Source organism: Lingula anatina, chromosome 2 (assembly GCF_051362555.1).
Source record: "Lingula anatina isolate TDL-2025a chromosome 2, LinAna3.0, whole genome shotgun sequence".
NCBI classification, from domain to species: domain Eukaryota; kingdom Metazoa; phylum Brachiopoda; class Lingulata; order Lingulida; family Lingulidae; genus Lingula; species Lingula anatina.
The window spans coordinates 32,333,975-32,358,240 of NC_141768.1; the positions used below are offsets into that span (position 1 = coordinate 32,333,975).

General features: G+C 35.4%; 1 protein-coding gene across 4 annotated transcripts in view; it reads left to right on the forward strand.

Moving 5' to 3' along the window:
- LOC106170101 (disheveled-associated activator of morphogenesis 1-A-like) overlaps positions 1-24,266 on the forward strand; it is a 54,799-nt gene that overhangs the window by 1,326 nt on the left and 29,207 nt on the right. Inside the window, exons 2-4 of one of the 4 annotated variants that reach the window (XM_087003762.1) lie at positions 4,763-4,850; positions 17,751-17,942; positions 22,226-22,315. In XM_087003762.1, coding sequence (XP_086859888.1) covers positions 17,769-17,942; positions 22,226-22,315 — 264 coding nt within the window. In that variant the 5' untranslated portion in view covers positions 4,763-4,850; positions 17,751-17,768. Of the gene's footprint in view, positions 1-4,762; positions 4,851-10,087; positions 10,236-13,483; positions 13,630-17,750; positions 17,943-22,225; positions 22,316-24,266 lie in introns of those variants that run through there. The other 3 variants (XM_087003761.1, XM_087003763.1, XM_087003764.1) reach the window with 3 other exon arrangements.

Here is a 24,266-nt window from a genome sequence, read left to right on the forward strand (position 1 = left end):
ACCCAAAGAACATATTTTGTCAGTCGTATATAACTTTTCATAAATTTCATTGCTGATTCTCGAGGTCATCATCTGGTCATCTGTTTATGTCATCGGACCCAAGTGGTCAAATCCTTATCATTTCCATATACATTCATGTAAATAAAGAATATGCCATGGATTCCAGTACATGATCCATATTCATATGCTCTGCTACTTAGAGCATACTAATTATGTATAGCCAGGTCTGGCTAAAAGTGCAGGTTTAACTTCCAATTTGTTATCTTGATTAAACCATATTATTACCAAAGAAAAAGACTGCATTTCATTTAAATGCAAAGTGATGCACAATTAAATTCTAGATATTAAAGGTGTTTCATCAGTTATTTAATTAACAGTAAGATGTACTCAGATGCATTCATTGCATACCTCCTTATATAGATAAGTTATTCTCTTGGAATGTCATTTGGAATTTTGAGACATCTTTTATTATCTGACCTGTACACAAGAGTGCATGATGCTCAAACCATTAAGGATATATATATATCATATTAGCAACTGCAAAATTAAATTCTTTTGATGTCTATTTTTGTATATGGGTACAGAATGTGCCCTATGCATGATATACACCTATAACTTAGCTGTACAGGTAACTTTTCTGTGACTGTGCACTTTTTTGTAAGATGAAGTGGTGGTTTTTACATTGTGTAAATTTTTATACAATTACTAGTACTATAAGAAGCCATACAGATAAATATATATTTTCTCGATATAACCTAGTGTTTGCTATTCAAGATATGTTTCTTTTGAAGCATGTATTGGATGCAAATAATATAAAGCCAGTCCAGAAGTTTAATGATTAGGGATGTGCTATTGATTTTTCTATTGATTGGTAGTACCACTAATAAACTAGACAATATTTACCATGTTTGCTAGTTGATGCTGAAAAAAATGCACACAGGCACTCGCACACACACAAATATACACACATACACACTGAGTAGGTCTTCAAATGCTCTTTATTGTACCTACTATACACAATTTACTTGTAGAAATGGCCACATTCCATATTTCATTACCCTGACAGCCAGGGTGTATTTTATCAACTCACACCCAATTTATTTCAAAATATTGATCAAGTCCTTGTGTGAAAGCCAGCAAGCAGATCCTTGGTTGATTTTCTCCAGTACAGTAGGAAAGTGATGCCGTGTGTTTGAACTGTGACTGTACAGTCTGCAGTGTACTGAAGATTAAAGTGTGTGAAATTGAGGGTTTGAAAGAGAGAAAAAAAGTGAATAAAGCAAATGGTAAAGAGAAGCAACAGAGAAGGGGTTGTTAAGCTACCCATGTTAATATTAAAACAATCTGGTGATTTTATGCATTGATAAGTCATAAGATATCTTTGAGGAAGCAGGTTCCCAGTTTTAGAGCAGTGTCATTACAATGTCTCCCAGAAATCCAGGGGAGAGAATCATGAAGAAAAACCTATTTTTATCAGGGTGGCTGGTATTATGACACATTTTCCAAAGTTTGACAATTTTTGCCATATTTAGCCAGAGACATAAAGTCTGTAAAGTCTTGGTTGTTGCATGGGTAAAAGTTCTCAGGATTATGCCTGATTCCAGGATTTATCTGTCTTCATTTCAATCATTTTTTTTCATATGATATAAATACAATGAAAAATTGCTAGCTACAATTTCAGGATTTGCAGTTTTTACAACTTCACCCATGTTATTGTGTGTGGTTTTGAATAAGGATGGAGCATCTGTTATCACTGGCCAACTGGAGAGGTCACTTTTTGCCCATGGGGTCAATTTGGAAGCAGCAGTTATGCAATTGCAATTAATTTCCCAATTAAGATAAATGCTTCTGATTGCTTAATTAATTGGGTTCAATTGAGGGAGGAATGGCTTGGGTCCTGAGAGGCTTGCCATATTCCTTGCTTTAAAGTTACTGGAAAATGTATGTAAATTCACACATTTGGTAAACTAATGAAATTCTTGAAAGTTGTGTTGTATGCAGGTAGCTCAAGTGATATATTTTGCTGTATATTGGGAATTAAAAAAAAAAAAACCCATATTATGATAACCTGATAATGTTTGTTGTATGGATGGAAACTAATGCCTTACTGGAGCATTTAGGTTTTTGATTTTCACAAATCAATTTTTTCATGTGAAAAAATGTCTATCTGTAGCCAAATTTTTGGTTATAAATGTACGGGCAGGAATAGCATGTTTAAAAACCACAGCTTCTGTTGTGCAATATTGTAACAATGCAACCAAACCTGGAAATTTAGTCTCGAACTAATTTGTTTATTGAAGAATCTATTGAGCCATATAATCGATTTGAGTGTGAAAGTTATCAGAAAATCTAGCTCTAAATCAACGCGATAAGATTGTATCAGCAGTAAGAAGTAGCTGGCTTGTAGGCAGCATTCTGTTCAAATTCGTTGATTGAGACTTAACATTTCTACCTGGTATAATGCTTGGTAAACACTACTTTCTCATGCACAAATACAGTGGAATTGTACAAGCCTTTTCACTTCTTGTGAGGATTATTTGTTTACTATTGGGGGCATATGTGGGGTGAGAGTGTATCTTTGCATGTGAAGTTAAATTAAGCTAACTTTTTATGCATTCATACTTTGCTCTGGTGGCTAAATACAAAATGCAGTAAAAGCTAATGGTGGCTTGTGTAATAAGTTTTATTGAGTTGGTAATTATATACTTTTTTATCCAAAAGGATGAGAATGTTTAAAAATCAAAATGTTTCTTCAGACTTACAGCCTATTTAAATCTCTAAAATGCTCCACTGCCAAGGCTTTCCCCAGAGACCCATCCAGCCATCATTTGGATGGCCATAAGCCTCAAAAGACATCCATATTTCCAAAGACAGCTGAAGGGTCTAAAAAAATTTTGGGTTGGTTGGTTGAGCTTGCTTGGGCTGGACTCCCTGTAAATCTAGACCAAATTAGCGATTCACATTTTGGACTCCCTGCACCCCAAATCTTAATGAAACCCCTGGCACTGCTTAAGTTTTGTTTGTGATATTACAGCAATTGTACAAAGAGAGTTTAGAGGAGAATGTGTATGTGATAGATACAATACGAGTCGCCGAGCTGTACGTGAAATAGTACGAGTGTATTGGCGAGCCGCAGGCGAGACAATACACGAGTAATTTTCACGTACAGCTCGGCGACGAGTGTTGTATCTGGCTTAAACCACGGCCTCTGATTGGCTACTACACTAGTAGTGCAACAGACCGTGGAACGCACTCGTACATGACGTGCTTGTATGTCGAATACAGCACGGTGGAGTCTTTTGTTCTACGCACTAGCCGTGGTTTAAATATAGGGTACAGACTTGATATCTGTCGAACAACAACTTACACACTTGATACCACCTTTCAACTCAGTTCCTCCTTTGACACTGGGATCAAGTCTTACTACCTGAAGCTAAGGTCTAAGGCCCACTTATGATTCCTTTATTTCATATCAAGAGCATTGTCTGCAGATTGGTACTTGATCTCATGGAGTTTGACATGAAGGATATTTTTATTTCTTTGCAAGTCTAGGGTAGTACTAAAAGAACTGGTATTATATAATTCTTTGCAGAATGGTAAATGGTCAATATCCATTATTGGATAACTTTGTCAGTGATTGTAGGAGATATGCCTATTTACCGTCAATGAAGGAAAATTGAAATGGCAGTCAGACATAGGGATAACACGAGGGGACACTAATCCTCTTAAACTGTCCTGTTTGAGAGGTAGGCAGGACCTGGTCTATGTCATTTGATAAAATGGTGAAGGAATATTTAAACCTCCTTTGTTCTGAGTACTAATCGTGGGCACTTCAAGTTACACCCAGACATGAAGTTGTTGATAATTTGTATGTAGCCTCAGACCAGCCTTTATTTGGACAACTAGGAAGGGCTGATCTAGATAAATAGTTTCGAAAATGCTTTTAAGCATTCAAAAAAATATGCTGATTTGGCATAAGAAACTGTTAAATATTTGTTATGCTTTTCGGTATTTATTTAAATTGGTTCAAAATTTTGGATCATTTTGAAAAAATTATGGTAAAAAGAAATTCCATCTCAGAGTGAGCCGTGCAGATGCCTTACATAGTCCCCCTTGCCTAAGAACAGAAAGCTGATTCAGTTAATTTTCCGAATTGCTGACAACCTACATTTTCTGCATTGTATGATTTCTTAGTGAAACATGATTTATTTTCAGATTTTTCTGCAGTTTATATGTGCAATACAGAATTATTATTTTATCTTTGATTAACGGGTACTCTGTGTTAGTATTTTATGAAGTATTAAGACTTATTTTAGATAAAGTGTGACTGTCTCCTTGTTTTGACTTTCTCCTTGCAGTTTTTTAAATTTAAGGTTGAGATCTTTAGAAATGTAACTGTAAGTTAGAGAAGTTCTTCCAGTGAACAAGTGAATTTTGCAAAATGAAGTCAAGTCCTGTGCATGTAGACCCACCCTTTCTTGATTTTTTCTTATTATATGTGATTCCTTAAAATGGACTGCAAATGTGCACAATTACTACAAAAACAAATCCCTCACTTACTCCACATTGTTATTTCACTATTTTGTCAGCCTTTCATTACAAATTCTGCCCTTTACTTTGTTACTCTACTTAAATTATAAAATCAGATTACAGTGCAACTGACCTAGGATAGTCTATATGGTGGTGGTATTATGTACATGTAAAGATTTATTGGAAGGGTATGTAGGAACCACTGTTTGAAGTCCCGTTTCATTTGTTCCAGGTGTGTTCCTACGTCTAGAAGAGAGGGCGCTGGCTGGTCCTAACTATGACCAACTGGACGTAGACTTCTTTGGCATATTCAACACAAGGTAAGCATGTTGTCTTGTTTTTGCTTTGATTTCCGAACTGTTTTCTGGGTGTTTGGTTAGCAGTGACTGTTACATGCTATGGTAGCTCTTTCCCGTTCTTTCTTTACTTTAATAATAATAATAATAATGATCATTTTTACCAACATTTGTTTATTGTGAAGACAGTTAAATAGTTAAATTCAAGTTAAGTGTTTAAAAGAAGCTTTGCATGTAGCCAAAGTTAAAAGAAATGACACATTTAAATGAAATGAGTTGCAGGTATTATGGATTATGTCATAAAAAAGTGCCAGTGAAAAAATCGACTTTGATCACTTGATGGGGGGCCACATTAGCTTATTTCTTGGTTGGTTTATTTATGAAACAAAAGTGAAAACTAGTCACACTGACTAGTTACTAGAGATCTTAGTTATATTTCATTTTTTTCTTTGGCAAAGGTAAACTACCTCTTAGGCTATAGATACAAATTTGATATGCAAGTCTTAGTCTAGACCAGATGTCCAAGAATGTCCACCTCTGTCATCAGCAGTGGGACAGGTGTTGGTTGACATATATCAGGTCAGTTTATTAACTGGTATGTGTCTGATGACAGTTCTTTAATGGTCTGACCTCTGGATAAACATCTCGGCTTAAAAGGCAGTCACCATCAAGAAGAGTGACAACAAGAGGCTGCTGTTGTATCTTTTTATCGTCTCTGAGGGAAAGGTGAGGAGGGTGTCTCCATAACTGATGTACATACCTTGTCATCTTGTGGATTATAATGTCAGGAGTTCACTTCGAGGTGTTAGCTTTCATGTTTGGCCATTTAGCTTGTTACTTGTGTGTAGTGTGACTGTGTACTTTTGTTTGGCACAAACAGGTGTTTTTTTATCATGGAAAGAATAGCCGTATTTGTTGGCTCTGCAAACAGGTGCTTGTGGATTGTTAGAGAAATATTTTTGCAGCTTTTGAAGTTGTCATTGCATTTTATAAGAGCATTGTTATCTCTTTCTCTCTCTCTCACATACACACACACACACACACACACACACACAGAGAGAGAGAGAGAGAGAGAGAGAGAGAGAAGGGATTCCATCAAAGACAACACGTTCCCCCATTATAATGCAGAAACAAAGACATAACTGTGAGCCATTCTTTGAGTTGGACATGCAACATTTCTAGAATAACATGAGCACAATGCTTGCCCTGTGAAACACACTGAAAGATGTTCTTATATTGGTAGTCTAACACACACACTCACCATTGACTTCTGTTTGAGAAATATGCTCTGGAGACATCTGAAAACTATATACAAGTGATAACCAACATTAAAAGGTAAACTATGAAACTTCATATTAACAACAATTTTTTTATGCACCCTAGTAAGTGTGTTAATAGGAACAGAGGTTAATTGTTAGGCCAATTATCATAAAATGTTTCTATTATGCTAGTGCCTATATAATAATGGGTATCAGATTGCTCTTTCTTTTTATTGGCAATTAGGTTGCTACTTAGATAGGCCAGAGGTGCCATGATTGAGATTTAATGCGGTGTCTAGGTGGAGCTTTTACAGTGTATTAATTAAGGCAGAAAACTGGGGAAAGGATAGGTACCCAGTATATGGTATGTTATGACTGCTTGATATGGAGAGAGAGAGAGAGAGAGAGAGAGAGAGAGAGAGAGAGAGAGAGAGAGAGAGAGAGAGAGAGAGAGAGAGAGAGAGAGAGAGAGAGAGAGATTTGAGTAGTTACTGTTACATATGGATTACTAGTAGATCTGATATTTTAATATCTGAAGTTTGGCATTAGGCCCCCTTTAGTAAATTAATCTACCATTTTAGGTTTCCAAATATGAAAATATTATTCAGATGGATAATTCAATTTACAAGACAATGCTGATAACAAATATAAGGCATCTGTATTATTTCAGTAGCTAATTATGCTGAATACTGACTTTGAAATGTGTTGGTAATGTAACCAAGGTGTAAGAAAAGAATTTTTATTGAATATTTTAAATGTGCCCTTCTTTCATGGTTCTTGAACAGGTTTCACCTTTCCTTATGGTTTTCTCATTTTTTTGTCAAGGTATGTTGGTAATAATAATGAAAAACTTAAATATATTTGATGATTGTCGTAAATAAATCTGTATGAACAAATATTCACCAAGTATGCCTGTTTACACATGCACATACCTTCAAACCCTTACGATTACCTCTGTATATAAAAACAAAAAATAGCCATAAAAATCCGGATGCTAGTATTAATCTACAAGTGTCTCATTTAACATTAAGTGGCCCTTAAAGGTACATATAGTATTATGGTTAGAATAAGTAGTTGCCATTTACATGTACTTGATGGTGAGATTTATGCTCCCTTTGAGAGTTCATTAAAACACCATAAGAAGAGTGCGGTTTTGTGATTTGAAATACAGATTTTGACTTATAGACTTGGGATTTATAGGGCAGAAACTTGGCTAGATCACGTTTTGCATATTGTTTGATAATTATGCTATGATCTCTTGTGACAGGGAGTTGCAATGGCAGCCTGCTGAAAGATTGAGTATATAAGGCTGCAGTTTTATTATGTATGGAGCTAACATTTAAAAAATACCATTATTAGAAATATTCAAAGAACATATTAAAAGTATTTTCATGGCCATTTAACACATTACTTTTCTGGAGTAGTTATTATATATGCATGAACAAAAAAGTATCATATTTGCTGATCTTACCTTTGTCTTGGTCAGTTTGATTATTGGTAGAAGCATTTTGCACCTCAGTTTTATTATTCAACACACAGTTTTGTGTCTTTAAGGATGAATACCCCATCATATACCTGAGGACATATAGCCATAAAATAACACTATGAATAATAAATATGGAGATTTAATGTCAAATTTATGATAAGATTTTGCATCTTCCTCAACAAAAGGTCATTAAATAATTTGATGCATAATCAGATCTTGCTATTACTGTTTGAAAAGTTTTAAAATTTACTGTAGTAAGAACAAAAGCTTACAGCATTTACAAATTAAGAAGAGAAAGCAGAGACAATGTCATGATTGTCAAGTGGCAACATGTCCAGTACTATTTGTTTAGCAAATATGTGGGATATTTGTGGAAAAAAGAGTGCAGTCGTGTGACATTGGTGCGTATCATATCACACATATATCATCATGTTTGATGGACATAGATGTCACATCTCTCTGCACCTCTCCTTGTTTTCTCCCCTCTCTCACCCCCTGAATACTACAGTACCCCTGTGAAAATTTGTCTCATTTAACGTTCGCTTACGGTTCTCAATCTATTCTAGAACATTTGGTGTGTGTGTGTGTGTGTGTGTGTGTGTGTGTGTGTGTGTGTGTGTGTGTGTGTGTGTGTGTGTGTGTGTTTTTTTTTTTTTTTACAGTTCTAATGTTGTTAATGTTTTTGGGAACTGTTTTTGGGAAGTCCTTCAGAATGTCCTAGAACAGATTAAGAACATTTTTCATTTAAAGAGAAAAACATTAGGACAGATTGAGAATTTTAAGTGAGTGTTAAATGAGACAAATTTTCATGGGGGTAGTATATGGATGGCCCAGTAGCAGCTACAGAGTACAGCGTTATATCACATGTTTGTCAACATCTCTCATCTCTCTGCACCTGCCATATTTGGCTTCCCACCCTATCCTTATTTCTGTTGTTAGGGGAAAAAATAAGGAAGCATTGGAAACTGACTTATTTATTTAACGCCCCCCTCCAATCCAAAAAAGAAAAAAGTGACAGAATCCTCTGCACCTCTCTCATCTTTTCTCTTTCACCTATAAATACTGTAGTATATAAACAGTAGCAGCGACAGAGTACAGTGTTATATCACATGTTTGTCAACATCTCTCTCCATCTGTCACATGTCAACTGGACCTTAAATTTGCATTCCTCCAAATGACATTGATGGTATCATGGACCGATGGGACAGTTAAGCATTCAGTTGTGATGTTTACCTTCAGAAAAAACAAACAAACAAACAAGCAAACAAACAAACAAACAAACAAACAAACAATTAAACAAATAAAACATAATAAAGTTCTGTCTATGACTTTAAGCTATCAAGGATCGTCTTTTGATAAAATGTCAATCACTTAACCTCAGATTACTGGATAATATTTGGATCTCTTCACTGCAATATTCAGCTTCCCACCCCATCCTTATTTCTGTTTTTAGGGGAAAATCAATTACTGGAAACAGACATTTATTTTATCACTCCCCCCCCCCCCCCCCAAAAAAAAAAGGAAGAAAAAGATAGAATCCTCATATTATTTAACCTAACCCAATTTTTTTTTTTTTTTTTTTTTTTTTTTGAGATGAGATTAAATAAAAGCTTGTCTGGTGCTCTCAGTGCTATTTGATGAGAGAGATAGAGAGGGAGAGAGAGAGAGTAATCCCCATCATTCTGGTTCATAGTTCCACCTTACATCAGGTACTCTCTGTACTCCTAGTCCTATGTGCTCCATCATCTGGCCACTGACTCCACATACCTGGTCATTGTCCCTGCTGTTATCATGAAAGGAAAGAGAGATACACTTGGCATATTGTCAATGTGATTATCATGAAAACATCGGGCCACTGGATAGCTCTCTAGGAGACACTGGAGTACTCAAGGAGGCTCACCATCATAATGGCCAGAAAACTTTGGGTCAGTTGTAGGGTCACTTAGATGTGGTGTTTAGTGGACATTTTGCTACAGATGTAATAAGGATTAAGGAACACCTGAGACTGTGGACATTGGGGCATTTAACACTGTAGAAAAGAACAGGTGAATGTGTTATTTCATAAGCTCGGTCAGGAGTTTGTGGTCTCCTGTTGTTTGGTTTCACAGAGATCATTCCATTGTTATAAATTAATTATGATGATTATTTAGGTTTTTCATGGTATTCAGTATTTATTTATTGCAATAACAGTTGGTCTTTTAATTAAGCTAAGGTAAGGTGGAGGTGATTTACTACATATTATATTATTGGTTTTATTATAAATGAATCTCAATAATGACCCCACTTTAAAAATGATTTTCCATCCAGTTTTCTTCAAACAAGCAGTGTTAATGCTTCAGCTCACAGTTTTCACCTGACAGGTTAAGGGGAGTATTAATTTGTATCTTAATGTGTGTTTTAATGTCACAGGTGTTGCCAAACCAGTCTGACTTATAAACACTATAGTGGTAGAAGTATATATATACCTGTGTGTGTGTATTTGTGGCGGGGCTCTATTATTCCTGAGTCACACACATGAAATACTTTATAGTGTGGGTTCCCTTAACAGTGTATGTGCACAATTGAAGGGAGGAAGAGGATTTGGAAATCTGAGAATGAAACCATACCTGCTATTTTGGCATAAAGTACTGGTAAAGGAAAACCTTTAATCGAGGATTAACCATGGTAAGTTGTGGACTTAGATTTAGACCACTAGTAGGAGCTGTATTTCGAAATGTTTTCATTGTTCTGAAGAGAGTAGCAGTGCACTTTACCAAGTTGAACATGGTGACCAGTTCTTATGACATGTGGCCAGCAGATTTTTAGGCATATGAAAAGTCTTGCTGGTTCCGAAAAGAAAGAAAAAAATTATTATTATTTTAAAAAGAAAGGGAGTACATTAAGATGAACAACTAAACAATTACTAGATCATAATATAAGGGTAGTGCCCAGACCATCACTTTAAGCTTACCTGAAGAGGACATTTGTTCATATCTAGTTAAATGTAAATGACATAGTGTGTAGACCAGGTATTAAAACACCAAGACCTAGGTTTACAAGATTTCTGTCATCTTATTAAAAGTCTTGTACTGATATTGAGACAATGTACATTCTCTGTGTACTTCGATAGTGTCATGAACATTAAATGTCATGTTGCAACTTGAGGCAGGACCTTGTACATGTATGACATGAGATTTACAGAGATTAAGATGAATGACAGTAGAAGGTGTGCACCTTGTTAAAGTTTGCTTTGTCTAGATCTTAGATGTAGTCAGTTTTTTGTGTGTATACAGTTTTTTTTAAGTTCTGTAGGTTGCTTGCTGTACATATCATCCAGATATATATGGCTGTGAATATTTTTGTGCTCTCTCTCTTTTTTTCTTTCTCTCTCAAAACAATCATTCATTTATATGTACACATGTAGAGACTATAGCACATCATTGTGGAGAATTATTTGGGAGACACTTATTTTATAGCTTTATTTTTATTAACCATAAAGTTTTTGTACAATCTTGAGTAATAGCTTTGTTTTGGAAAAATTCTCATAAATTTTGTACGCAGTTTTCATGTTGTGGCTTTGAGAATTAATATTTATTCTTATCTCCAATAATAACATTTTAATTTTTTATTATTTTTCATTGCTTTTCCATTTAATATAGGAAGAGTTGAAAGCTTAATTGAGTAGGGCTTTATCAATTTTTTATAGCTGATGATATCCCTTATAGGTCTTTTTAATGCATAGGTTATGGCTCAATAATTTCAACTGGGCAAATTATGAATTTTACAGAAACTGTATTTTTTCTAAAGTATTAAATTCTCAAAATTATTAAGGAGTAGCAACACAATCGAAGAACAACCTACCTAACAGTTCTGCTCTATATAGTAAAAGCATCAAAATGCTATACAGAAATGTAATTTAAATGATTCCAAAGTTATGTATCTGAAAAATTGATACTTTTTCCTGGTTGAAACGATCAATCCATTACTATACGTGGAAGTTCCTGGTGTAGCCTAGGTTAGCGATTCAAGTATACTGATGGCCTTAGGTAGACAGTCATAGTGTGATGATGGGCTGTAATTTTTCAGATCTGTCAAAAAGGGGAAGAGAAATTAAATTGAATTTCTTTAGAATTTAGATACATTATAATGATGAGGATGTCTTCTGTCTTCCAGACTCAAAAATATATTGTCTAAAAATGCCTGTAGTCGTGCTCAGGGGGGTTTAGAAATAAAGTGGTTTCTTTTTGAATCACTGGAACTTAATCAAGATAAGTTAAGGATGGTGGTGTTGCATTTGATATGTATGACGAGAAAAGGGGTCCCTTGCTGATAACACCTTCTGTGGTGCTTTGATTGAAATCTTAGGCTCAGTTTTGACACGAATCATTTGGAACCACTGCTTCAGTAAGTACAGTGTAGAAATTTAATTTGCTTCCATAGTTGAAGTTTTGTAAATAAGAAGTGTGTGTGGGGGGGGTGGATTCTCCCTTTCCCACCCCTCTGATCATGTCAGTGTTGATATCACAACTTTGTATCTAGTTTTGGGAGCAAGTTTTACAGCATGCTTGTGACTGAAATGAGAAATATATGCGACATCCAGTGATGAGCAAGGGTTTGACAAAGCAAATAGATTTTCATTGTAAACTTTAATTATCTCAAAAATTATTTTGTTCAAGTGTGAAACCAGTGCGGTAATTTGTAGAGCTTCTCTTTCCCTTGATTGGTAGTTCTCATGCAAGTAGGAGGTACAAGTTTCTGTTTTTACCTGTTACCACATTGTTTACTCCTATCTCTCTCTCTCTCTCTCTCCCCCCTCCCAGTACTGGGGGAATATACACTGTAGATCTATATGTAGTCATAACATGGTACATCTTTATGACTGGCCCTTGAAGGTGTACCTAAGTCAGGCACGTAGCCAGCAATTTCAAAAGGGGGGTTCTTTTTCTGAAAAAGTGGACCTTTTTCCATAAAAACTTCATTTACCTAGATCAAATTTTACCCAGAGTGGACCTTTTCCCAGCAAAAGGGGCGGTTCTTTTGAACCCCCCGAACCCCCCCCTGGCTACGGGCCTGTAAGTACCTACTAGTTAGGTTATTTATTTATGTACTTAGTTATTTATTTATCATACTGGTTCATACTAATCTTTTGTATAGTGTGCAAGGCAAATTCATTTGTTCAGTGAAGACTTCTACAAGTGAAGAATAACCTGACTAACCCTTTTATATTTTATCAGGTTTCTGTTTCATGAACATGGCTGTGATAGAGCATTGATTCATACTAGATATTGTCTGAATTTTATTATAAAGTATAACTACACCTCCCATTGTCGTCCTTTATAAATATGAGGTGAAAGTCAGAATGTTTCAGGTTAACTGATCATTGCTTTTTCTTATTAATAAAAGGTGTTTTAGAGCAGAAGCTGATAAAATTGGAATTTTGTTTTCAGTCACTTTGAGCATGTGTATATTTAGATGAGTATGACACTGAAAACATGCATGTTAGATCAGAAATGATAGGTTTGTGATATGATAATGTTTACCTAGGGGCAACTCTCAGATTACTTAAGGTCATAGTTGGAGATGGGGGGTTTCAGATGAATGCCACCTATATATTCCCCATTGATTTTTGGGAAAAGAAATGATTAACAGAATGATTATGCAAGGCTTCTAATCACGTTAACAAATTGCCATGCATTCAGTTGAAGAGAAAAAAAATTAAATTTTTAAAAGATGACTTTTCTCTTCTGTTGTTTTGAAAAAAAAAATGTGCATCACATAACAATCTTTTACAGCTTTTTTTTTTAGCCTGGGAAGTTTAGTAATCAGATCTGTTTTGTCTGTGTCAGTGTGAAACCAGTGGATCCTATAACCTCATCCTGCATGCTGTACTACTCTGGCTCTGATTGAATTAACCTATTGATTTTGCCTGGAGAGGAGATCTGCTCTGCGTGGAGCTTGTTTCACATGGGCGGCAGCTCTGGCAGGATGATCGAGATGAAAATGATGATGTCGATATTTTACTGTCTGTTGTAACACAATTTAAGGTGAATGCTGTGAAGATATGAGGACAAATTGAAGGGTAAGGTGCACTAGAGACTGGCTTGTGAACCATTGTGGAGATACAGGGTCAAATTGTATGAAAAAAGTGAAAATTAGTTTGGGCTTTGTGTAACATATGTTATTGTCCAAGGCTGAGAAACAGTTTTACACCTTGGTAAATAAGGATAACATTGATGTGTTTGTTTGTTTGTTTACCTAGTGTTAATGATGTTTACTATTTTAATAGACGAGATATACTTGGTTATCAGGTAAATAAGCAGAAATTTGTCAAATTGATATGCAAAGGGGGGCGGGGGGGGGGGGTGTGGAGGTGCTCCAAATGGTTGTCAAAAGAACTGTTTTGTAGTGTGGAAAATGTCTATTCTAAATCAAAATTTTATGTAGGTTTTTCATAATGGCTCAACCAAGGAGGAATTAATTAAGGTTCACTTTTTCAGAGAAAGAACCCCACTTTTCAAATTGTTAGCTGCAGGTCTAGGCTGTTTATGATGTTTTTCTAGCTTTCAGTTATCATTTTGAATGTTTGGGAAGGAAGGCTAATGTAAACTGTATACTAGTACTAGTCTAGCTTGGCTGATGTTGGGATAGTCGGTTTTAGCCAGATGCTACATAAGCATATATATTCTATTTGGCTGTAGGGAATAGAGAATAAATCACTATTTGCAAAAATTGTCATCAATATGGTTAAAATTTCTGATTTGTCAAAAATCATTCTGCAAAAGGGAAATTTTTCCTCAGCATGAGCCTTACTGGTGTACACTGATTTATAGACAAAAGAAACAAGAACATTAAATCTATGTAATTAGATGAATGTGATCTCACAATTTTAGTTGTGGCATCACTGCGAGATTATCATTTTTTTCCAACAAAAAGGGACAAATAAAAGGTTAAAACATTTTGAGAAAAAAAATGCATTTCCTATTGACGGAAAAATATCTGTTCAGTTCTGCTGGCCCTCTCAAGGGAGAGTTATCATATCAAGTGTTGTGTCTGTCTGCCTCACATGTTATGCTATTAAGAGCCTGGGAGATAATGGCCTCATTGCATACTTATTTTAAACTTCCATTTTAGAATTCTTTGGCAGCTATAATGTGTTTCCCTTGACTGGGGCTACTTTGAATCTGACTTAAGCTTTTAATTAAAACTTAAGTGCTTAAAGTTGTTAGTTAGGTACAAAGAAAACTGGGGTAAATATGTTGATTTTTTTCTGTAGATAGAGTGGATCCAAATTAAGCAGTTCTGATGGAAAAATTGGCCCATGTTGAGAATGATACCAGTTTTTTAGAAAATAAACCAGGCACTAATAGGGTAGATAGGTGATGGTCTTGTCTCTTGAAGTTGGTCAGTAGTAAAAAATTGATTTGTAATGATGCCAAGCACTGAAACAGAAACATTAGAAAGTTGTGATCATTACAACTGTGGCATTCTTGGCTGTGCGTGCCCTTGCTGGACTTAAAAATATTACAATTTGAACTGGATATGTGGTAAAAAAAAGGTTAAGTATTTTTTTCTTCAACCAAATAAACATCAGTTAAGCATTTGATTAGAATTCTTTCTACAAGAAAGAGCCCATCACTGCTGCTGTGCCTTTGTTGAGTGTGGACAATTAGGATGTACTGGATTTAGGTATTAGGATTATTGCACTTAAAGAGAATATGGCATGCACATATAAATTATTTTTAATGCAATATGGAAGCCTGAATGTTACATGTTTGATTGATCTCTGTTAATGCCTGCTTCTATTTAAGTGAGTGTATACAGCTATGGTGAATTTTACTGGCAGTGAAAGAGACATGTTTATGTATTCTCAACTAAATGACAATGAAGTTCTGATGCCACAGACAGGCTTAGGACTCGCTAAGAATTTGATTTACTATAGCCAAATATCAGGATCCTGAATGACTTTAGTCAAATCAATTATTGTACTAAACCAGTGACAAGTGTGGAGTAATAAATTAGTACAATATTTTACATTCTCTTTTCATTGATGGTTATTACTGAAATTATTTTGAATAAATAAATTAGCAGCCAATACTCTGACTACTGGTTTGATTATTTTACATCTGTTCTGAGTAGTTCAGTTGTGATGAGGTAGTGCCTAAAGAGCAACAGATTGAAGAACAACCTAATTCAGAAGTATTGACATCCTTGCAACAAGTGCAAAAGACTATTGATGCTTCAGGTTATTTTTGGAAAGTTTGTTATCACTTGGAAGTTGGTATGCCAGTAGAGAATCCATTCCTTTGGATATTTTGGAGAAATCCATTTCAATCTCTCATTTCCATTGATAAAGAATTTCCATCTTACTAATCTGACCCCCATAGATTGCTCCTGTCAATTTTGTTATTGCCAACTGTTATTGGAGATTGGGAATTCATTTCATTGCCATCCCCAGAGCAATCAGCAGTCACCCTGTGTTTAAGAAATAATTGGGAACCTTTCTCCTTCACTACCAGTATGCCTCTGCTATTGGGAGCAATTCCAGAGATATAAAATTCTGACAGTTTTCCAGAAGACCCAGAAAATGGCCTCCATCTGCCCCTGGCTATGGCCAGTAACTGGATACTGGGAATGTCGAAGGTGGCTTATCATGGTAGTGAGTCTCCAGTGACCTCTGATTCTCAGGGTATAACTGGAAATGTCAGAGGCATGCTGAGTGTGGAGGCAACTTTAGAGTGACCTCTGATTCTCAGGGTGTCAGCAGAGAAAGTCCATTGCATTGATAAAGATTTCAGGAGAAAATGCATACCTGGCAGACAGCAAGCTAGCTCTGCTTGGTCAAACATTCCCCAGGTGTGTATGAAAATAACTGGCAGGTAGATAGGGAATTGTTTATATTTGATGTAATTATTATGATTGGGTTGCTATAGCCAGACCCTGTGAAAGGCTAATTAGAAAGTAATGTTGTGACTTAACCATGCAATAAGCTCAGCATTTTTTTTTTTTTTTTTTTTTTTTTTTTTTTTTTTTTTTTTGGAAAAAATATTTTACCAACATGTTGACAGTGCCATTAGGTGGTCTTCCTGTTCCTTAACTTCCAGTGATATGCGTTGATCATCAGTGTTGTATTTTGGGTCCAATTCATGTGAATTAAGTTTTCATACTCCTATTCTTATGTTGAATCAGGAAAAAAAATGGTTATAATGTTCAAAAGTGAACTTCCGACAAAAGTTTGTAAAAATCTCTCTCTCTCTCTCTCAATGACGATTCATTTAACAGAGATTTTTTGTTCTTACTCAGATTTCCAGTAATTAAATTAATTGGTCATGTATTTATTAAGTTCTGCATAAGTTCAGAAGTTGTGTGTATTTCATAATCAAAATAGGATTTTTTTTCTTAATTTAATGTTACAGTTTTTATCCTTCTTTGTTAATCAAGTTTCCAATTTTGATCACATATAGTAAACAGAGTGTTTAGCTTCATAAAACAGAGATAGAAGACGGTGGCCTGTGTCTGGCAGCCTGTCTGGTCTACAGTCCAGAAGACTTCAAACCTCATAAACCTCTGAACCATATTGACTTGGACAGATCTCACAGCAGTCTGATGTTCTGAACTTTTATCTTGATCATCAGAACAACTAAGAGTACATGTAGCAGACAGCAGGAGCAGTCCTGTTTTAGTGGCCACTGTGTGATAGACCACTGAGAAAGGATGGCCAGTTGTAAACTTGGGAAATTTGATATGATAAACTGTGGACTGTCAGCTTACTCACCAGAGTTGAACAGTGTACTAGTAACTAGTTTTTGGTCTTGAGTGTGAGTTTGTATGATATAGACATTTGGCTATCTATAGATCCTGTACTGTACGTTTGAAGGCTTGTAGGTGTGCAGGTATATATATGTTTGTACACTAAAGCTGTCCACTCACACATGAGAATTTTAGCCACTATATATAGATTAGACCCTGTGTTGTAATGTCATTGAGAATCATGTTATTACAAATATTAGATGAATTTGAAATCTGCCACACTGTGGAACCTCCTTGTAATGCTACTGCACTTTGCCACATAGATTTTTGATCTAAAATACTGTGTCTGACCACGACTTAGTAAGACACACTGTCCCCACCAACATACTGTTACCTGTTGGACATCCTCCTTGACCAGTCATGCAATATCTTATGTGTTATCTCTCATTTCAGACTACATTGGACACTACCATGCCCGCAGTGAAGAAAAGAAATTTCTGTTGGTGTTTGGGCGGCACCCGTCCCCCAGAGATCACCTTCGACCCTGCTGTCAATGGCACTGCCCTGCAGTCTTTCCACGCCGGCGGCCTCCTCCCCATGCCTGAGGATGAGGAGGAGCTGAATGTAAAATTTGCTGAACTCGTGGTAGGTTGTATGTTGTGGTCGTGATGACAGAATCTTTTACTTTGTCCATGTTGATTTATTCCAGATAATAGTGATACTGGTTGCCTTTTACTAGTTGGTAAAATATTTGCCAGATGCTGCCCAATGTTTTATTTGGCAAGGGAAAATGAAGAATGTTTGACTGCTTTTGTCAAAGTATCATTGATTTTTTAGAAAACGACAGAAACATAAAATATGCAAGCTTGAAATTAGGGCTAACAGTGGATTTGACACAACAAGGCATTGTCACACACAATGTGTGCTTTCTTCCTCCCACACAAGGACTCTCTCCAAATAACACATATATCAACACACAGGTAGTACCTAAAAGCTGCACTTTTGAGGAACTTATCAGGTATCTTAGTCATTCACAAACATGGGACAGGCACGCCTCATGTAAAAGCCCAGGTCGCATTATTAATGGCGAACATTGCTGCATTACTTCAACAGTCAAGTAATGCTAAGCCATTAATAATGTTAAAGAAATTTAAGTATATGATAATTTAAATTTTCTGTAGTTGGTGAATAATTTAAAGATGCTACAGAAATTTAAAGATGCTTGATAAGACCATATTATAGAATGCTTATGTTTATTTGGGGAAGTTGTTAGAAGGTTAGAACATTTTCAACCAAGTTGATTATGAAAGCAGGGAGGGACCCAGTGGATATTTTTTTGTTTATCATTATAGCACCCTTGTACCCCAAGTTGATTATGAAAGCAGGGAGGGACCCAGTGGATAGTTTTTTGTTTATCATTATAGCACCCTTGTACCTATTCTTTTGACATATTTATAACAGTAAAACAAGTATGCTAAGGGCACTGAAGAGTGTTTCATACTTTTTATCGCAATATATATATATATCACGTTAAATTAATTTTGAAGATTTTTTATCTTGGATGTATGACCTGTAGATAATTATTATCTTGTGAAACTTTTTGTATTCTTTATTAAAAGATATCAGGTCTGAAATAATATTATTGTTTAATATGTTATCTTCGTGTTCCTAAACTGACATACATTTTCTGTGTTGATTATCATGCGGCATTTTGTAATTTAGATGATGTTCTTTCATGTGAGGAATGCACGCGTCAGGTATTATATTACACAACACATGATGGATCACTCCTGACAAGTCATGAAAACATTTGTCCCTTTTTGAATGTTGTGCTAAAACTGCCTAAGGTGAAAATGCAGTACTGTACTTTGTTGACATATCATGAAGTCACACCCAGAAATATACTGTATGTCCCTTTTGAGAATAAACTGAAAGATGCGAAAATATTTTATTGAAAATTTAAAGTAGAAAAAAAGAGCCTCTAAATTATACCTTTAGTATAGTAAAGCCTCATGCTGAAGCACCCCATTATATTTCTGAGAGACGGAAGATGTCTGCACAAATGATGTTGAACAGAATTTTCCCTGTAGTAAACACAGAGAGCACTAAATAGCAGCTGAACCTGATCAGTTATGCCATTTTGCAGGTAGCCAACAGGAAAAATAGCAGAAGCCAAAAATTTTCAGTTTACGTGACTGAAGTCAGTAACTAAATTTTGTCGTGTCTCTGTAAGTTTGATTTTAATACAAGTTATTATTGAAGCTGAACTATGTACATCTGCGAAAGGGCATCATTGCATGATCCCTGGTATTTATGTGGTGATATTACATGCCATAGGTTGCTAAAGACCCAACTTTCAATAGTGGCACTGATCCATGGCTGGTAACACTTGTATGATGAATGTTTAAGCTGCTGACATGTACCTGTATGTGATTAGATAACAGTAAAGGTGGAATGCCATTCCTGTAGATTGCATCTTCTGCTACACATGAAAATTAATAATGATGTTCATTCTTGCAACTAATAGTTAGAGTGCACGTTCACGAAGAGGGTGTACAAGTAGCAATAACACATGAAATTGTCCACTAAAAATGTCAAAAGAAAAATTCATTGATCAAGTTATTAAATCCACTAATTTCTTTAAAATAGTTCAGGGCAACTTAGTTTAAATGCATTAAAATTATTGGAGTTCTTGTGAGATTAAAGTTTTTTCAGATCTAGCAGTTCTGAATTTTGGAACATGAAACTACTAAGTGTGTTGGAATGTTCATTCACTTTTAGCAAGAAAGGGTTCAGGTTATGTTCGAGGTTAAGCCAGGATATTGAAAGAGACCATCCAAAATTACCTCAATTATTGTATGAGCAAAGTGGGGGAGGTTTTATAAGTGTGTATTCATGTTACATTTGCGTATGCATAGGTAGAAAGCTCCATCACCAAATTATTATTATTATTATCATCATTATTAAACATGGCCTCTCGAATTTGTTTACTGATAATCACGCAGTAGTCCCGAGATAACTTCAAATATGGCAGCTTGCTGTTCTTACAATATCACAGGTGTATAATTAATGCCAGTTAGTCAAGTCTGTAAAGTGACAGTGTCATTTTGACAGTTGTCTTTTAAAGGTCATAGTGGAAGCCGGTCAAGGAGTGCATTTAAAAAGAGATGGAGAGGCTTGATTTGAAGACTTTTTTACCTCTTTTATTCAGTATCTTCCTGCGTATGAAAGATATTTGATACATTTTATTGTCAACTGTGAAATTGATTGCTGTTGTATCTGCCATCTTATATGCATTTAGTGACATTAGTAAAGTTTGTTATCGGCAAACTAATTTAACAATAAGGAGTATGGCTTTTTTTTTCCTAAAGCCATTCACACACTGATATTTGAACAAAATCATCTACTTTTTGAAAAAAAAACATTGAGCTGTTTTTCTCATGAGTGTGGCCAAAATCCAAAATAAAGTGACATATATGTATGAGTAACCATTTATCTGATTTAATGTGGCTAGGAATTATTTCTTCAGATAACTGAGGGAAAGGTTTCATAATTGTGAAGTGTTTAAGTGGTTGATATATATTGCTTGGGTCTTTTCAAAGATTTGATTTTAGACTACATTTCTCATGTGTTTCTGAAGAATGACACACGATTTTCAGTGATGTGACAATATCTTGTGGTTCTAGTTTTGAGATTGGTTGGGGTATTAAAGCCCCTTGCCATGAGGGTAAATCTATTGATAATAGAAGAGATAAGCTCCAAACTATATCATGGATGGGGAAATGATGGCCATGCAGGCAAAAAAGTTTGTTAGTCACAGAAGTAATCACAGTGAGATATCTCATTTGTAGATATTATCTTTGTCAGGTGTTGCTGTGGTTTCTTTGGTCAGTATCAATCGCCAGGCATGTAGGCTCACCAAACCACAGTTGTTTTATGGCTCTAGCTTACAATAAATAACAATTAAGTATAAGATTTGGTTCCCATGCCTAGATCTATCTATCTGGATCAGTCTATCTCCCTGGGGAGTCTCACTAAATTGCTATCAACTTAACCAACTTGACTATCAACTCTCACTAAATTGCTATCAACTTTAGCCAGGCTTAATGCCTGTCATGCCTACCAAATCAGTTAGGGGTTAAAGATGATTACCCCCTTAACAGCTTTACTAAGTATGACAGACATTTAAGCTGGTTAAGTTGATAGCAATTTAGTGAGACTCTCCAGGGAGATAAATCAATCCAAATATCTGTGGGAATGGTCCCTAAGGCTGTGTTCAGATTAGATGTTGTCATACTAACAGAATCGATCTATCTCTGTGGGGATTCTTGCTAAGGTACAGTTAATGTAATCAGCTTAATTGTCTAGCACACCCCCTAGGTACTTACAGTACTTGGATAAATTTGGAAATTTATACATTGTGGTCTATGATGTTGTTCATGTTGCTTTGCAAGGGGGCATGCCAGACAAATAAGCTGATTACATTGACTGCGCCTTAACCAAAATCCCTGCTGAAATAGATTGCTCTTGCTAGTATGACTTCTATTCTGAACACAGCCTAAGATTAAGTCACTGCTCCTATATGTTAATCTGTGAAAGTGTGACACTTTGGTAGAATTTTGATGGAAATGCATGAACTAGTATCTTCATTTTAATATGAATGCAGTATTATGAGACAATATTATATATAATATTAAGAACATGTATTTTATCATTTGATACAATTAAGTGAGCTTTTTTTTATCCAGAAGCATGCACAATAAATGAGCATAAGTTCTTTTACCTCTCAGCTTTACACTACTATAGTTTATGGCCATAAAAAGAAAAAAATTAACAAAGGAAAAAAGTTTCCACTCATATGTTCTTGGAAAGATGTTAACACTGAGGCCAGCCTCTATTGAACTTTATCTTTTTTTTCCGCCTTTCAGGACGAGCTGGACCTAGATAAAGCTCACCGCGATGCTATGTTCAGTCTACCACCCGAGAAGAAATGGCAGATCTACTGCAGTAAATCCAGAGTAAGTTATCGTCTAGTAAGAGAACTGAGATAGCCTTTACACTTTCCCTTTTGTATTTTTGTAGGGATTTTTGAGTAATTACCTTATACATGTCCTGAATATTAGGCAGTTCTATTAAGGACCTACCTCATTCTTTTAACTGCAATAAACATTTGTTTTTCAGGCACTCGACTGTCACCTTGATCAGTTAATAAATCTAAAACTTACAAAATAACTGAAGAAAAACACACTAGTCTACTGTAGAGCAAAAAATTAGTATTAAAAATATAATAAAATTGCCATGTATATGCTTTAGCAGTATGACAATTGAAGCTTGTGAAACAGATTTCCAAATACTGCATTAAAGACTCTCATAAAATGGAAAAGGCCATCAAATCCTCTTATTACCAAATCCATTTTATTTAAACAGCTCAAGTTACATTGTCCCATTCTTTATTTGTATTGTATATGACACAGATTTCAACATTTGCTCTAGATCTGTGCCCATACTAGCCCCATACATAGAGAATCCCTTCAAAAATGCTTTAATGATGAAATGATGATGAAACTTTTATCAGTTGTTATATTATTTCTATATGCCACAACTAGTCTTCCCTGTTGGGAGAATGATAATCATACACATATTTTATGTTTTGGAATAATTCTATATGTATTTTCAACATGTCCATGGTACTTGAGTACTGATGAATTTTTTAAAAATAAATATGTAAATTTAGATATGAGCTGGATGTTCTAGATATTCTTTTGAATATATTTTTCAAATGCATGATCCTCAGGGTGCTGGTGTTTAGATTAATCACATACACACAGATACATAGTGAGTAATGACTTTGTTGACTTACAAGACGTACAGTAATGCCCCAGCTAGACAGTATTGATCAGGCTATAGTTGAGTGTAGGTGATTCATGAAGGAAGATTTAGTAACCTTATGGTGTTACTGAGGTCTTTTATTGCCATCTTATTAACAAGCTGTGGCTCATTTCCTTCATTTAGACACAATATATCATTTTCAGGAAAACGTTTTGATCATAAGGATAAACAGATTTTGAATTGTGGAGGACCGAAAGCATGTCCATGGTTTTTTGTCCCATTTCATGCAGTTTGTATAAATTTCACATTCTTAAAACAGATGGAACATGTAGCTGCACATTTGGCTAACTGGAACCTGTTTTTCTTTCCCCTCTTGTCATGACATAATTTTGAGCCAGATTGTTTAGATCAGCCTCCTGAGTATCATGCTCCTGTTGAGAATATCTTTTGAAATATTTAGATTTGCACCTTGTGTATCATACCTTTGTTGAGAGTATCTATGGAGATGTTAAGATCCTCTCCCTGAATATCACACATATAGTGAGAATATATCTATAGAAATGTTAAGGTCAGCACCCTGTGTATCACACCAATGGTGAAAACACAGACATGACAAACTAAGTAAAATTCACATGAGAATTTTAAATTAATTTTAATGAACATCCTTTATGTCAGACCCTTATTGGTATTGATATACAAACAGGTGTTATTCATAATCACTGCAGTTCATATTGTTACTAGTGAATAGATAACATTTTGCTTATTAAAACACTTTATTTTGTGCTTTGTTTTATCATTTCCATCTAGAAGTCCAGGCCCGTAGCCAGGGGGGGTTCAGGGGTTTCGAAAGAACCGCCCCTTTTACTAGGAAAAGGTCCACTCTGGGTAAAATTGGATCTTGGTACATGAAGTTTTTATGGGAAAAGGTCCACATTTTCAGAAAAAGAACCCCTTTTTAAAATTGCTGGGTATGGGCCTGAAGTCAGTATACTGAGTATACACATACACACTGGGATATAGTCTCCATTCACCACAGACCTTAACATTCATAAAAAGCACTACTGAATTATTCTCTTGTGGTCAAAAATCACTGAATAGAAAAATTCTTAATTACAAACTGTCAGTCACAGGGAGATTTTC